Source organism: Monodelphis domestica, chromosome 7 (assembly GCF_027887165.1).
Source record: "Monodelphis domestica isolate mMonDom1 chromosome 7, mMonDom1.pri, whole genome shotgun sequence".
Taxonomy (NCBI): Eukaryota; Metazoa; Chordata; class Mammalia; order Didelphimorphia; family Didelphidae; genus Monodelphis; species Monodelphis domestica.
Window position 1 is genome coordinate 239,769,164 of NC_077233.1, and position 13,059 is coordinate 239,782,222.

At 38.4% G+C, this 13,059-nt stretch overlaps 1 protein-coding gene across 1 annotated transcript in view; it reads left to right on the forward strand.

Annotated features, from left to right (window-relative positions):
* The first annotated feature begins 10,359 nt into the window (after positions 1 to 10,359).
* The window catches only part of LOC100024379 (atrial natriuretic peptide receptor 1-like), a 133,094-nt gene continuing 130,394 nt past the window's right edge, over positions 10,360 to 13,059 (forward strand). The window contains exons 1-2 of the mRNA XM_056806310.1: positions 10,360 to 10,401; positions 10,790 to 10,895. Of these exons, the coding sequence (XP_056662288.1) occupies positions 10,360 to 10,401; positions 10,790 to 10,895 (148 nt within the window). The remainder of the gene's footprint in view (positions 10,402 to 10,789; positions 10,896 to 13,059) is intronic.

The following is a 13,059-nucleotide window of genomic DNA, read 5'->3' on the forward strand; positions in this document are numbered from 1 at the left end:
AAAAAAGTTGTTTTTTTGGTTTGTTTTGTTTTTCCTTTCCCCCTCTTTTTTTAATTACCTTTTAATGATTCTCTTGAGTTCTGTGCTTGTGCATCGAATTTTCTGTTCATGTCTGGTCTTTTCTTTACAGATTCTTGGAATTCTTCTATTTTGTTGAATGACCATACTTTCCCCTGTAAGAATATAGTCAGTTTTGCTGGGTAGTTGATTCTTGGTTGTAGACCTAGTTTCCTTGCTTTCTGGAATATCATATTCCATGCCTTTTGGTCCTTCAGTGTGGATGCAGTCAGATCCTGTATTATTCTCCCTGTGGTTCCATGGTATCTGAATGACTTTTTCTTGGCAGCTTGTAATATCTTTTCCTTGATCTGATAGTTCTTGAGTTTGGTTATAACATTCCTGGGTGTTGTCAGTTGGGGATTAAGAACAGAAGGTGATCTGTAGATTCTTTCAATCTCCACTTTTCCCTCTTGTTCCAGAATATTGGGGCAGTTTTCTTGAATAATTTCCTTATGTCCAGGATTTTTCTTTTGTCATGGTCTTCTGGTAGACCAATGATTTTTAAATTGTCTCTCCTTGAATGATTTTCTAAATCCCTCTGTTTTGTGAATGAGATGCTTCATACTTTCCTCGATTTTTTCATTCTTTTTGTTTTGTTTTATAGTGTCCTGCTGCTTGTGAGGTCACTTGATTCTAGTTGTTGTATTCTCATTCTCAAAGACTGGATTTCATCCCTGGCTTTTTGGTCATCCTTCTCATCCTGGTCTGATTTTCTTTGGAGGTCATCTTTCAGTCTCTTTACCTCATCTCTCATCTCCTTTGCCTCACCTTTCAGCTTCTTTGCCTCATCTTTCATCTTCTTTGCCTCATTTTCAAGCTGGTTGATTTTGGCTTTCAAAACACTATTTTCTGTTTCCAGGTGACTTATCTTAGTTTTAAAATTCTTGTCCCAGTTGTCTTCAGCCTCTCTTAATTGTGTTTTGAATTGCATTTTGAGTTCTTCTGAAGCCTGTGTCCAATTCGCTGGGATTTCTATTTTATTACTTGCATCCTCCTGTGTATTGTTCTTGGTTCGTTGCCTGTGCAGAAGCTGTCAATTATAATTTTTCTTCTTTTTCTGTTGTTTGCTCATATTAACCCCTTCTTTGCTCCCTGCATTTGTCTGTGCTCTTGCTCTTCTCATTTTTTTGGTTTTGGGGCTTCTGTCAGTCTCCCCTCTTGGAGCTTTGACAGAAGATCTCACGGTGCAGTCTCTGGGGGAGGTTTATTGGGGGTTTGAGCTTTCCTGTCCTCTGGAGGCTTTTGATTGGATTAAAGTCCAGCAGTCAATTAAAAGGGGTGTGGAGCTTGGGCTTCCCTGAGTTCTGAAGACTTTTGATGGGATTAAGTTTAGCTTGGTTGGGCTGGGTGTAGTCTGAGTCCAAAATCTCCTGGAAGGCTGGAGCAAATATGGAGTATCTCCACAGCTCTGGCCAGGCTGCCAGCTCTATGTTCCCTCTCTAGCTCCTTCCCCACCATCTGTGTTCCACGCTTTGAACTTGGCACAGCCCTGACCATAAGGTACACCCTCCAGACCAGCACCTTTGTTCACCCAGAAGTTCCCAGTGCTGCTGGAGTCTCAGCACTCTAGGTGTGAGGGGGGGGGAGGGGTCCTGGGACCTTCCTTCTGCCTTCCCCTTAAACCCATGTGTTCTTAGATTCTGGCCTTTCAGGGGGTATACCTTTTGAATTGAGTCCAGCAGGAGGGTTCCTTGGCTTTGTCTTGTTGTTAGATTTGATTTTCAGTCCCCTAGGGGCATTCAGTTTGTGATCGGTGAGGAAGGGTATTCAGAGGTCTGAACTTCTGCTCCTTAGAAGCCACCATCTTGACTCCACCTCTCCCAAATACTTTCATAGGGAATAGATTAATGTTGATGACCAAATTAGACTCTTTTCTAGGTTATATCATTGCCTTCTACATCTATGAAGTAGTTGCTCTTGGACCCACCCAAGGGTTCATTGAAAGAGAGGCATCCTCTCTGCCTTCTTTTTAATTTTTCTTCTTGATAGAACTAACAGACTATTGACAAAAAACTAAAAGAAGAAAAGAAAGAAAAGAAAACAAGTAATGATGATAAAAATAATGGTGCAAGAGGTTGAGGGATTCTCAGAGAGGAGTCCTATTGATTCTTTAAGGGGAGTGGTCCAGTAGAAATGGAATAATGATTTGGTTGTCTCCTCAGAATACTGCTACCAGGCCCTCAGGAAACTCACCACTAGGAAATCTCATCATCTTGCAATATCCAGTCAACCTTGATGTTCACACTCATTTGTATCCTCTACCCCTCTGCCTAGAGGTTCGACATATCAACTCAATCTCTTGGGCTTTTGTTTCTGTTATTAGTGCTTTTCCTTTATTTTAAGTCCCTCCCCTCCTCCTCCTCCTCCTCCTCCATGAGTAAATCTTTCAATGCTTAACTCTTTCATTTGTATTTTAACTGTTATCACATATTAATCTTATAAGCCATAGTCCTGAGTTTTTTGAACATTTTGAGCATTTCTCATTGTTAGGTTCATTAAGAATTTGGTTAGCACCATTTTATATTGTCCAGTGATATGGCCTTTCACATGGTTCCTAAAAAATAAACAATTCAATGTCATCATATTTCCTCTCTTCCTTTCCAAAATCACAGCTTTAAAAAAAAATTTAAAACCGTTACACCTTCCATCTTAGAATAAATACTATGTGTGGGTTTCAAGGCAGAAGAGCAGTAAGGTCTAGGCACTGGGGGTTAAATGGCTTGCCCAGGGTCACACAGCTAGGAAGTATCTGAGGCCACATTTGATGTACCTTAACTTTTACCTTTTGCACCATACAATTCTTTTTGTAAAAATTGTTTTACATTTTGATATGGTAGAAAGGATGTATTCCTGGGAGTCAGGTGACTTGGGCTCTACTCTCAGGACTGTGAGACTATGTGACTTTGAACAAGCCACTTCTTTTCTAGGCCCAAATTTCTTCTTCTCTAAAATAAAGTGATTAGATTCATTAATATGTAAAGTCCCTTTGATTCTAGTGTTTGGTGATTTCCAATATTTAAGATTTCCAATATTCAGACTTTGACCACCAGATGGCAGTCATTGAATAACATTCCATTTTCCCATTATTAGAATCTAATTTAAAAAACCAAAACTTTCTGTTGGAAGAAAAAAAAAAACCTATTAGATAGCATGGGTTATTTGATGTTTTTATTTTGGACTTAACACTAATATCAAATACAATTTGCATTTCTATCTATATGGAATGCAATTTCTATAATAACTAAGAAGGTTGTGCATAAAATTGAGCATCTCTCCAGTGTCCAATTTATTTTTCTTTTAAAGTACAAAATAAATTTAATCTGTAACTCATAAAACTTTCCTGCTCATCTGTGATTCTCTCTGGCTATAAAAATTGCTCCAATGGACTTCTTTCCTTTTTCTTCTTCCTGGTCTTCCTCATCTTCCTTGTCCTCCTTCTCCTCCTCTTCATTCTTCCCTATTGCTACTCTAGCTTCTCTAGCCACCTTTGAAAAAAAGAAAAACAAAAGTCTTCTAACAAGTATACATAGTCAAGCAAAACAGGTATTTGGGGAAAATTGAGGTATTTGGAAGGTTATTTAGACAAGGTAGTGTTTTTGTGTAGTGAGTAGAGAACTGGTCTCAAGCTCCAGATGATCTGGGTTTGAGACTTGCCTCAGCCTTTGAGACCAACGGCAAGTTATTTGACCTGTAGTGGTCTCTGAGCTGTTTTTTTTTTTGTTGTTGTTCTTACATCCACATGAGTAAAATAATTTGGAGTGTATACCCCTAACATATGTATATGGACTTATATATTACCTAGTTGTCCTACTACGCTATGTAAAGTTTGAGAAGAGACTCTAATAGGATCCTGCAGTTTGATGGAGAGACTAGCCAGGGCTAGTCTAGCCTGATTAGGGAAGAATCAGCTGAGGATTCTGGGAAAGAGAACTGACAGCTGGGAGAATTCTGAGCAATGGACTCACTTCCAGCCTTGGAAGGAAGCTGTGAGGAGTGTTTCTGAGGGTCAGAGAAATATCTGAAGCCAGGATGAAAAAGAACCTGATTTGCACCTTGATATATACCTATTTCCAGCTAGAAAATTCTCCACAACCTCCTTTCATTGGTCTCCTGCTGCTCAAGACTGACAAGGATGCTGTTGAACTCTTTGGACAGAGCCAAACTGCCTCTCAATTGGATCTCTCCCTTTCTTATCTTTCCCCAATTAAATAATAGAGATATTAGTATACATTAGTGTAGAGTTAAGTGATAAGGAACAGGATGTTGGGGAAAAGGCATGAGGCACATAGCCTATGGCCAAGAACCTTTGACTTCCAACAACTGTTGAATATAGATATCAGAGCATTCCTAATCCCTCCATCCTGCTGCCTTAACCCTCAAATAAATTTCAGTTTATGTCTGTTAGAAGTTGGTTAGAGGTTGGAGGAGTGGGGAACAAGATCAAAAGTGAGATCTTGTTTGATCTGTGACAAGCAAAGATCCAGTTTGTCACTGGGGTTATAGGGAAGGGTCCAAACAACAAAGACCCTTACCCTTGCAAGGGACTGTCTGGGACATTTCATTCTCCCAGCAGATTAAGTCCACATTCAAGACCCAAAGATATAATTTGTGGTGTATCCTTGGCAAAAGAGGTAGACAGATTCCTCCTGTCTCTCCCTGAATAAGTCACAACTCTAAGGTCAGCTAAACTTGGGGAAAGGAGAGACAGCCACTTTACTCAGATCTTCAGTTTCCCCCATATCCCTTTTCCTTCACATCTCCCTTCAGCCTCTCACTGGAGAAACACATCTCTCCATTGGATTAAATCCTGTTCACCCCTCTCCATTAGTAATAGATGAGAGTATTCCTCCATTTTCCTCCTCTTTTACAACTAGTAATAATATACATAAAAAACTTATGTAAAATTGAATAAAAAGGTATGAGAAAAGGGTGATATCTTTATTGATTTCTAGAATTTCATCTTACAATGAATAGAGACTCATTGGAATTAAATTTGTAGAGACAAGTGTGATATGGCCAAACCTATGTTTTGGGAAAATCGTGGTATGAAAGCCAGGTTAGAGCCAATTAGATGTATATTACAACATTTTGCAACCAATTGAATGTGAAGAGTAAAGGACAGTGAAGATTCAAGGATGACATCAAGAGGTTATAATTAGGGTGTCCTGGAAGATAATAGGAAAGTTTGGAAGAAAGATGGATTTGGAGGGTAAAAAAAATGTGATGAGATCTTTGGTACAGATTGCATCCTAATCATGCCCGCTCATCCTGTGATTTAACACTGCGTTCCACCAAAAAATGAAAAGAAGAGGAAGGTGCAGACCTTGGCATTTGTCACAGCAATGGAATTTTCTGGTGGTGGTCAGGGAATCACTGTACTAGGTAACTCTTCAAAATTCTAAGATGCAAAATAGTTGGTGATCTGTAATAGTGGAGGGATTGATTTCATTAGTAGTTTTCTACAGCAATTAAATCTTAGTGGGGGCAGGGGAGCTATTTGTATTTCTCAGATTGGAGATTCCTCAAAATGGAATCTTTAAGCATATATTTGTTCCATATGTTTTTGGTAAGGTATTTGTGACTTCATTTTGTCGAATGCTAGCCTCTCCTTCCTCATGCAGTAAGTAATAATAGAATCTAAATGTATTTGTTCCATCATCATTGCCAATAAATCACTGTGGGAATGCCGGAGGATCTAATTCATTTTGTGTTTTTCTATTGCCCCAGACATCAACAGATGCTCTTGAGGAATCTAGGCAGAAAGTAGATAGAGCGCTGGACTTGGAGTCAGGAAGATTTGAATTAAAACCCGACCTCAGATACTTACTAGCTGTGCAATCCTGGGCAAATCATTTAACCTCAGGTTCTAGAACTGTAAAATGGGGATAAAAATAGCATCAATCTCCCAGAGTTGTTGTAAGCATCAAATAAATAAACATTTAGCACAGTTCCTGGCATATAGTAGGTGCTTAATAAATGTTTGTTTCCTTCTTTGGGGTAATTTGGCTTATCCAGATTTCATGCAATCTTCTTTGAAGACTAATTTTCTTAAGTGCTTTTTTTATGGGTGTGTAATGGTATGTTTCATAGTATTGCATCTTCCTTCTCCTCCACAAGTATGTTTTTTTAAACTGCTACCTTCTGTCTTATAATCATTACTGTGAACATTGGTTCCAAGGCAGAAGAATGGTCTAAAAGCTAGGCAATGGTGGGTTAAATGACTTGTCCCGGGTCACACAGCTAGGAAGTATCTGAGGCCAAATTTGAACCTAGGACCTCATCATGTATCCAGATCTGGTTCTCTATCACCTGAGTTTCCACCTATAAAGTCTATGTTAACTTAAGAGGTTTTACCAAGTCTTCCCTAAATTTCACTGCTCATTCACAGCCTACAATAGAGATTTGTACTTAAGCTGCAGATATGTTTGTATTCTATTTGCTTATGCTCACTGTGAACATCCCAGAGAGATGACCAAGGGTCTAATGGAATTAAATTTCTTGTTGCCTTGGGGATATATGAGGAAACCAATTCTACCAACAGTTTTATTTGCATTGGAGAGAACCTATGAACTATTATTCAGTCTAGTTGCAAATTGGTTTCTTCTAGCTTCATTTAGAATGTTGTTGCACATGATAAATCTTCATTAAAAGAATGGATATGTGTAAAATCTGACAGCTCTCTCTCTCTCTTTCTCTCTCTCTCTCTGTATCATCTCTTTGTCTCTGTCTCTTTCTTTGTCTCTGTCTCTCTATTTTTCTCTCTCTCTCTTTCTCTGCTCTATCTGTGTATGTGTGTGAAGACTTGGACAGCTACATGGCTTAGTGGATAGAGGGCCGGGTCTGGAGACGAGAGGTCCTGAGGTTTAAATCTGGCCTCAGACACTTCCTAACTGTGTGACTCTGGGCAAGTCACTTAACCTTACCATTGTGTAGCCCTTATCACTCTTCTGCCTTGAAATCCATATTTACTATTGATTCTAAGTCAGAAGGTAAAGGTTTAAAAAAATCCATACGTTTCTTCTGTGTCAGACTGCTCTTGTCTACCCCCCCTCACTTTTTTTTTTTGGTGTGCTGGGAAGCTACCATACTAGAAACTGCCAAGCCTATGCTAGCAGAGGTGGGAAATCAATAAAAGCTGTACTTGAGAAAGATTCCACCTCTCCCAGAGTAAGTCAGAAGAACATCAGAACTTCTGAGAAGCACTAGTGTGGATGACAGAACCCACACATCTGCTTTCAGTTTACTAGGCTAATTCCAGGGATTGAAAAGCCTGGTTATCAAATTCTCTTGCTCATTTCTCAAAATTCAGCTGTAAATGTTCTCTAAATGGAGAGTGTGGGATGAAGTGCCAGGTAACAAAGAGATAAAGGTAAAACCTAATGCACAACTCACCATATTCTAGCAGAGTTTATTGAAGAATATGTTACAATTTATTCAGTTTTGGAATTTCAGATGGCATTGAGAACAAGGAATATAATTGCTGCCAAGATCCCTTCAGGTGTTTTCAGAGACAAGGCATGCTCTTCTGGATCTGTAACATTCCTATTCTTATGCCAACCACTGAAATAGGTACCAGCACATTTGTGTGAAGGTCACAGGATGAATCTCTGGTAACAATGCAATTCGAGACTGGATTTTTCTTGATTATGTAGAGGGGGAAAAGCCCCACTTTTGGCATACCTCATCAGCAAAGCTTCATATTTTTTTTGTGTGGCTTAAAAATGTCTGAAGTGCTGATTGAACAGAGTTGATGTGATTGAGCTCATAGATAGTCTTTCTAAACTCAAGGTTGGTTTTTTGAGCAGCTCTGATTTGGCACACATCTAATATCCTTCAGCAGTCTGTTATACTGGTTACAGTCTGGAATGTCCAAAGCCTTTATATTATATATCAGAGACAGATACAAACCTGACAAAGTATTGACTCCTGAAACTAGTTGATAAACCAGAGCCAACTAACATGCCAAGAAGCTACAATGAGAAAGAATTGCTTTTTAAAGCAGGCCAAGCTGACTGACTGTAATAGATGGGTTAAAAGAAAGGTTCAAAACTAACTAACTAACTAACTAACTAACTAACTAACTAACTAACTATATGTATATATATATAATAACAGGTTTATTTAGCTAAAGGATAAAGGGGAAAAGGGAATTAGGGAATAACTAACTCTTAATCCAAACAGAGATTAAAATCTTATACCTTCTATAATTATTCTAAACTAAATTCTTAAATTAGTAATTAAGGTTAAGGGGGTTTGGTAGGAATAAGGACCAGGGCCAAAGAATCTCACAACACAGGAGTCCTCTTTGATTCAAGCAGTAGTCCCAGTAACAGCTCTGTTGAAATCCACTTGACATAAGTAACACTGACAGCAATAGCAGGCAGGAACAGGCAGAATATCAAGAAAGCCAAAGAAGAGGTAACCACTGGTTCTCTGGGCCCACCCCAGAGATCCCAGACAGAAACCCTCTGGGCTTTCCTGACTGCTAGAGAAAAGCAGCCTCTCCCTCTTCCAGAGGAGTCCACCAACTCTGTCTAGCAACTGCCCAGCTTCTGAGAGGTCTGTGTGGAATGTTGGTTTTCAGGATCTCTTGCATGGCTCCTGATAAAATCCCTTACTACAATGACTCACCTCATGTGGCTTAATTAAGATAAAGATATTACTCTTTACCTTTTGAGATTTTTTTTTCAAAAGAATACATTGATTAAGCCATACTTTCTGGTTGGTCATGTATTATATTATCAGGCAACCCAGGTTTAAGTTTTGATGTTCAGTCATTCAGTTGACTCCAACTCTTTGGGAACCCACAGACCATATTGGGGACAGGAAGGCATCATGGAGGGTAATTTTTGTATTCTGATGAAAAGATAAAAACATGATGCTAAAGAGGAGGAAGTTGAACCATATTTATGTTGACCAGGAGATTTTTTGATGATTATATTGGTAGAATATATTCTGGGAGTAGGGAAAAAAACTAATCTAATTTTAATAAACTGAAATGAAGAATGCACCTCAAGACAGATGTTTTTTTCTTTTGTTAGTAGATATTTATAATCTGGAAGCTAAAAATCCAAATGAATCCATTTGTGCATTAAGCATTGTTATTTTGTTCTTTAGTACCAAAACAAAGCAAAAACCAAACCAACAAACAAACCCAAAACAACAAAACATCCAGTATGACTCAGTATAACAAAAAGGAAGTCTGATTGAATTAATAAAGTCTCTCCAATGTATATTTCTGTTTTCCTTATGCATGTGGATGATTTTATTAAACAAAATATAAATTCACTTACAAGTATTATTGAATTAATAGTGACTTTTATTGACATATTTTCTTAATCAACAAATGTTAATAGGACAACTACTATCATGTGTAGGGGGAGGTGATTTTTATTAACCATTAAAAGGTGCCTTCATAATGGAAATTTGAGAACCATGGGCCTGGGCTATACCACATTATGGCAGTCAAATTCCACAGGGAAAAAGCTAATCTCCTCAGGTCCACTCAGAGAGAGAAAAGCCACAGGCCCCAAGCTCAACTGCCTCTCTCCAACTACAGCTGCTCTACCCCAGAATTCCAGAACTCTGCACTCTGCTGTCCATCTGCAAACTCACACACCTTACTTAACTTTTCCTATAACAAGAAGAAACAAGTTGATGAAATCACATTACCTTGTATCATATAAGAAATACATAAATTAAATAGTAATAGAAAGTAGCTAATCTATGTTGAGAAGAGCAATTGAAATTGGACCATGTATCGAAAACTATTCTTCTACTCATTTACTTTAAAAACCGCAGTTCATGAATGTGATTGTCTATTTTGGCCTCATCAAAAGAAGAGTGGCATATAAAGGGCCAACAGCTTATAAAAGTTAGATTCCAATTACATTTTCTCTCAGTTTGAAAATTTAAACTTCTGGAAAACAGAAACACTGAACAGGAGGCAGAATAGACAGCTAGTCATCCCTGGAAAAAGCATTCAGAGACATTTAGGAGCTGTTCAGTTGCTGAAGTGTTGCAGGGAATGGGTGGTCATAAGGTTGGCCCTCCAGGGGAAAGAGGGAGTGGGGAAGCTTGCAAGAAAGTGGGGAGAGGGAGAGGGGTGGGTGGGTTACCCTACAGCACCGCCCCTTGGTGCAGCTGCTAGCTGCCTCCAATCCAAGAGAATGGAGGAGTAGGTTGGGAGATGGAAAGCTGGGAAGAGAGAGGTCAGCTTGTTGGAAAAGGAGACTGTCTTTGCCTGAAAGTGCAAAGCAACAGAAGCATCTTCCTGAATCCTTTTATCTTTTAGCCAGCATGAAAGCTACCCTGGTGCTCAGTTTTCCTCCCAGTTTACTGGTGGGTAAGAGCAGCAACTTGGGAAGGGGGGCAGAAGGGGAGATAAACCATACTCTGCTAGAAAAAGACAGGGGTGCCTGGGATCATTGGAGGGCACTCTGCAAGAAAGGAATGAAGACCAGTATGGGAGAGGGCCATCCTCTGCCTATGGATTAAAAGTATTATCAGGATGAAGGGAACTGAAATAATCTTTTCCAAGTCAGTGTCTTGTGGGATCTTTGGAGGCTGGTTGATTTTAAACTTCTTTCTTTAAACTTTTACATCTTTCACTAAAGTTTTCTCTAAAGTTGGTGGGAAGGTGGGGGGGGGGGAGGGATGATACCAAAAAGAAAGAAAATAGCCTTCCTGTACAGCCTTGGCTCATAGATTTCATGTGGCACCATGGCAGGTACTTTTGGTTGGCATTGCCCATGGGTGGCATGACCTGGACAACAGTGATTTTGACTGCTGGCCCCTGGAGAAACCTGATGAAATGAATATGCTGGACTGTGGAGGTAAGTGGGGGGTATTCTGGAGGGAGCAACAACCTGGAACTGGCTAGAGGGAAGAAACACTGAAAAAAGGATAAACAGCAACCAGTCAGGATGAGAAGGATTATAAAGATCATAAATTAAATGGGACTGAGACTATTGTCCCTAAAGCAATGCTATTTTTCTCTTCTTTCCATTTTACCCTTCTCAAGGCAACACCATTTAGTTAGCTGTTTGCTTTGCTATTTTCTGATCTAAAATCTTTCCCCCTAAGCTATCTTTGGTCCTGAGTGCATAATTTGGAGGAGGGCAAACACCCAGAAAGATGTGGGATGATGCTGTCCTGAATTCATCTGTGCTTCTGGTTTGTCAATTTGACTCTCCAAAACTGGTTTTCTGGCAAACTTGTAGCTAGTTATCAAGACATCCACATTTGTATTATTTCTACTGGATTTAATTAATTTTTACTTCTGATCCTTTAAGTTAGCAAAAGTAACTCAGATCAGCCACAAAGAATGTTTCCAAATATGACACTTAACAAGAACTATATTTGCCAAATATAGGAATCCTTCCTGTTGAATTGCTACATTTCATATTGATTCATATTGATTTGATTTTAGAAATAGATACACAGCAAAGAATAAGCTAAATTACTGATCCCTTTCCATATATTTCTTGAATTCAACCGAATCAATCATACTATACCTTAACTTAAGGTTGCTAAATTCACTCATTTCTAATTCAAGAGGATTTATAGAAAGGAAATGGAGTAGTCTCCTCTTTCCCCAGCAGCTATATTAAAGTAATAGTAAACTGTTAGATTCCTAAAGTGGAAGAAATAATTTGACAGGTTAAAGATTCAGATAAATTTAGTTTTAAAATAGGTGATGTACCAGATAAATTTATGTACCAGATGTACCAGTCAAATTTAACATTTCGCCAGTATGCATGTATGCTGATGATTATTTTCTACATCAACAGCAATTTAAATTAGGCAATTTAAAGTGGTTTAATGAAACTTTAGGATTCAGTTATGCCTGTAGGGAAACATGTCACTTCTGAGTATTCGAATAATTCCTGTCATTGTAGTATGCCATTATAGTTACTTTTATATCCTTAATCTATTCTTTATGATGCTTTTAGAATAATTTAGTAAATGTTCCAATCTCTCTCTCTCTCTCTCTCTCTCTCTCTCTCTCTCTCTCTCTCTCTCTCTCTCTCTCTCTCTCTCTCTCTCTCTCCCCCCCCTCCCCTCACACACAGAAACACACACAATCAATAGCAAGATGGTGGAAATTTTTCCTTTTTCTCACCTTTTATTTTCTCATTACTTTCGCTACCATTTCCTACTGTGGTAACCTAAAGAATTTAATGTTTTACTTATCTCCCACCATAGTGGGAGTAGCAAAGTACCAAAATACCCTATTTCACGTTTAAAGGCCTTAAAGAGAACTAGCAGCAGCATCACCTTTGCCAAATCTTTGGATCACCATCAAATATAAATATGACCATGTACCCTTGATCTCAAATATTTGAACATTAAATCCATCTTTCCCCCTTTAAAGATTGATACTAAGGAACAGAGGTGAAGTGATTTTTCTGAAAGCACAGATGAAAAGTTGCAGACCCAAGGCTAAAACCCAAGTCTTTCAGAGATGACTGAAATGTTTATTTTTCTCTTTACCTATATCAAACTTCCTCCATAAAAATTAATTTATTACCTCACATGCTACATTTACTTGAGTGTGGAAAAGGAACTTTACTTACAAACCAAAAAGTTTGAATTCTGCTATATGGTACTCATTGCCTTATTAATGGTGATTTCTCTTTCTTTTTTTCCTTCTGTGATGTCTATTTCTTGAAAGAAAACTATAATATTTTCTTTTTACTGAAATTCCCTAACTTTTCTCCCCACATACAAAAAATCTTTTAGGATAAATTCTAGAAGAAAATAATTTCCCCCTTGCAGACTGGTGATAGATGAGTTGACATGTTATTCTTATTCTGAATGCTTTGATTCAGCACTAAGAAAATGCTGTGAACAGAACGCAATCTTCTTTTTATTGTCCCTGTTGTGTATTTAGTCATCCAAATAGGTATGCATGTTTATCAAATTTCAGTATGTCTAAAAAAATTTCTAGTGTGGTGGATTTCTGGGAGTTGCTAAGAGGAGTTAAAAAACAGGATA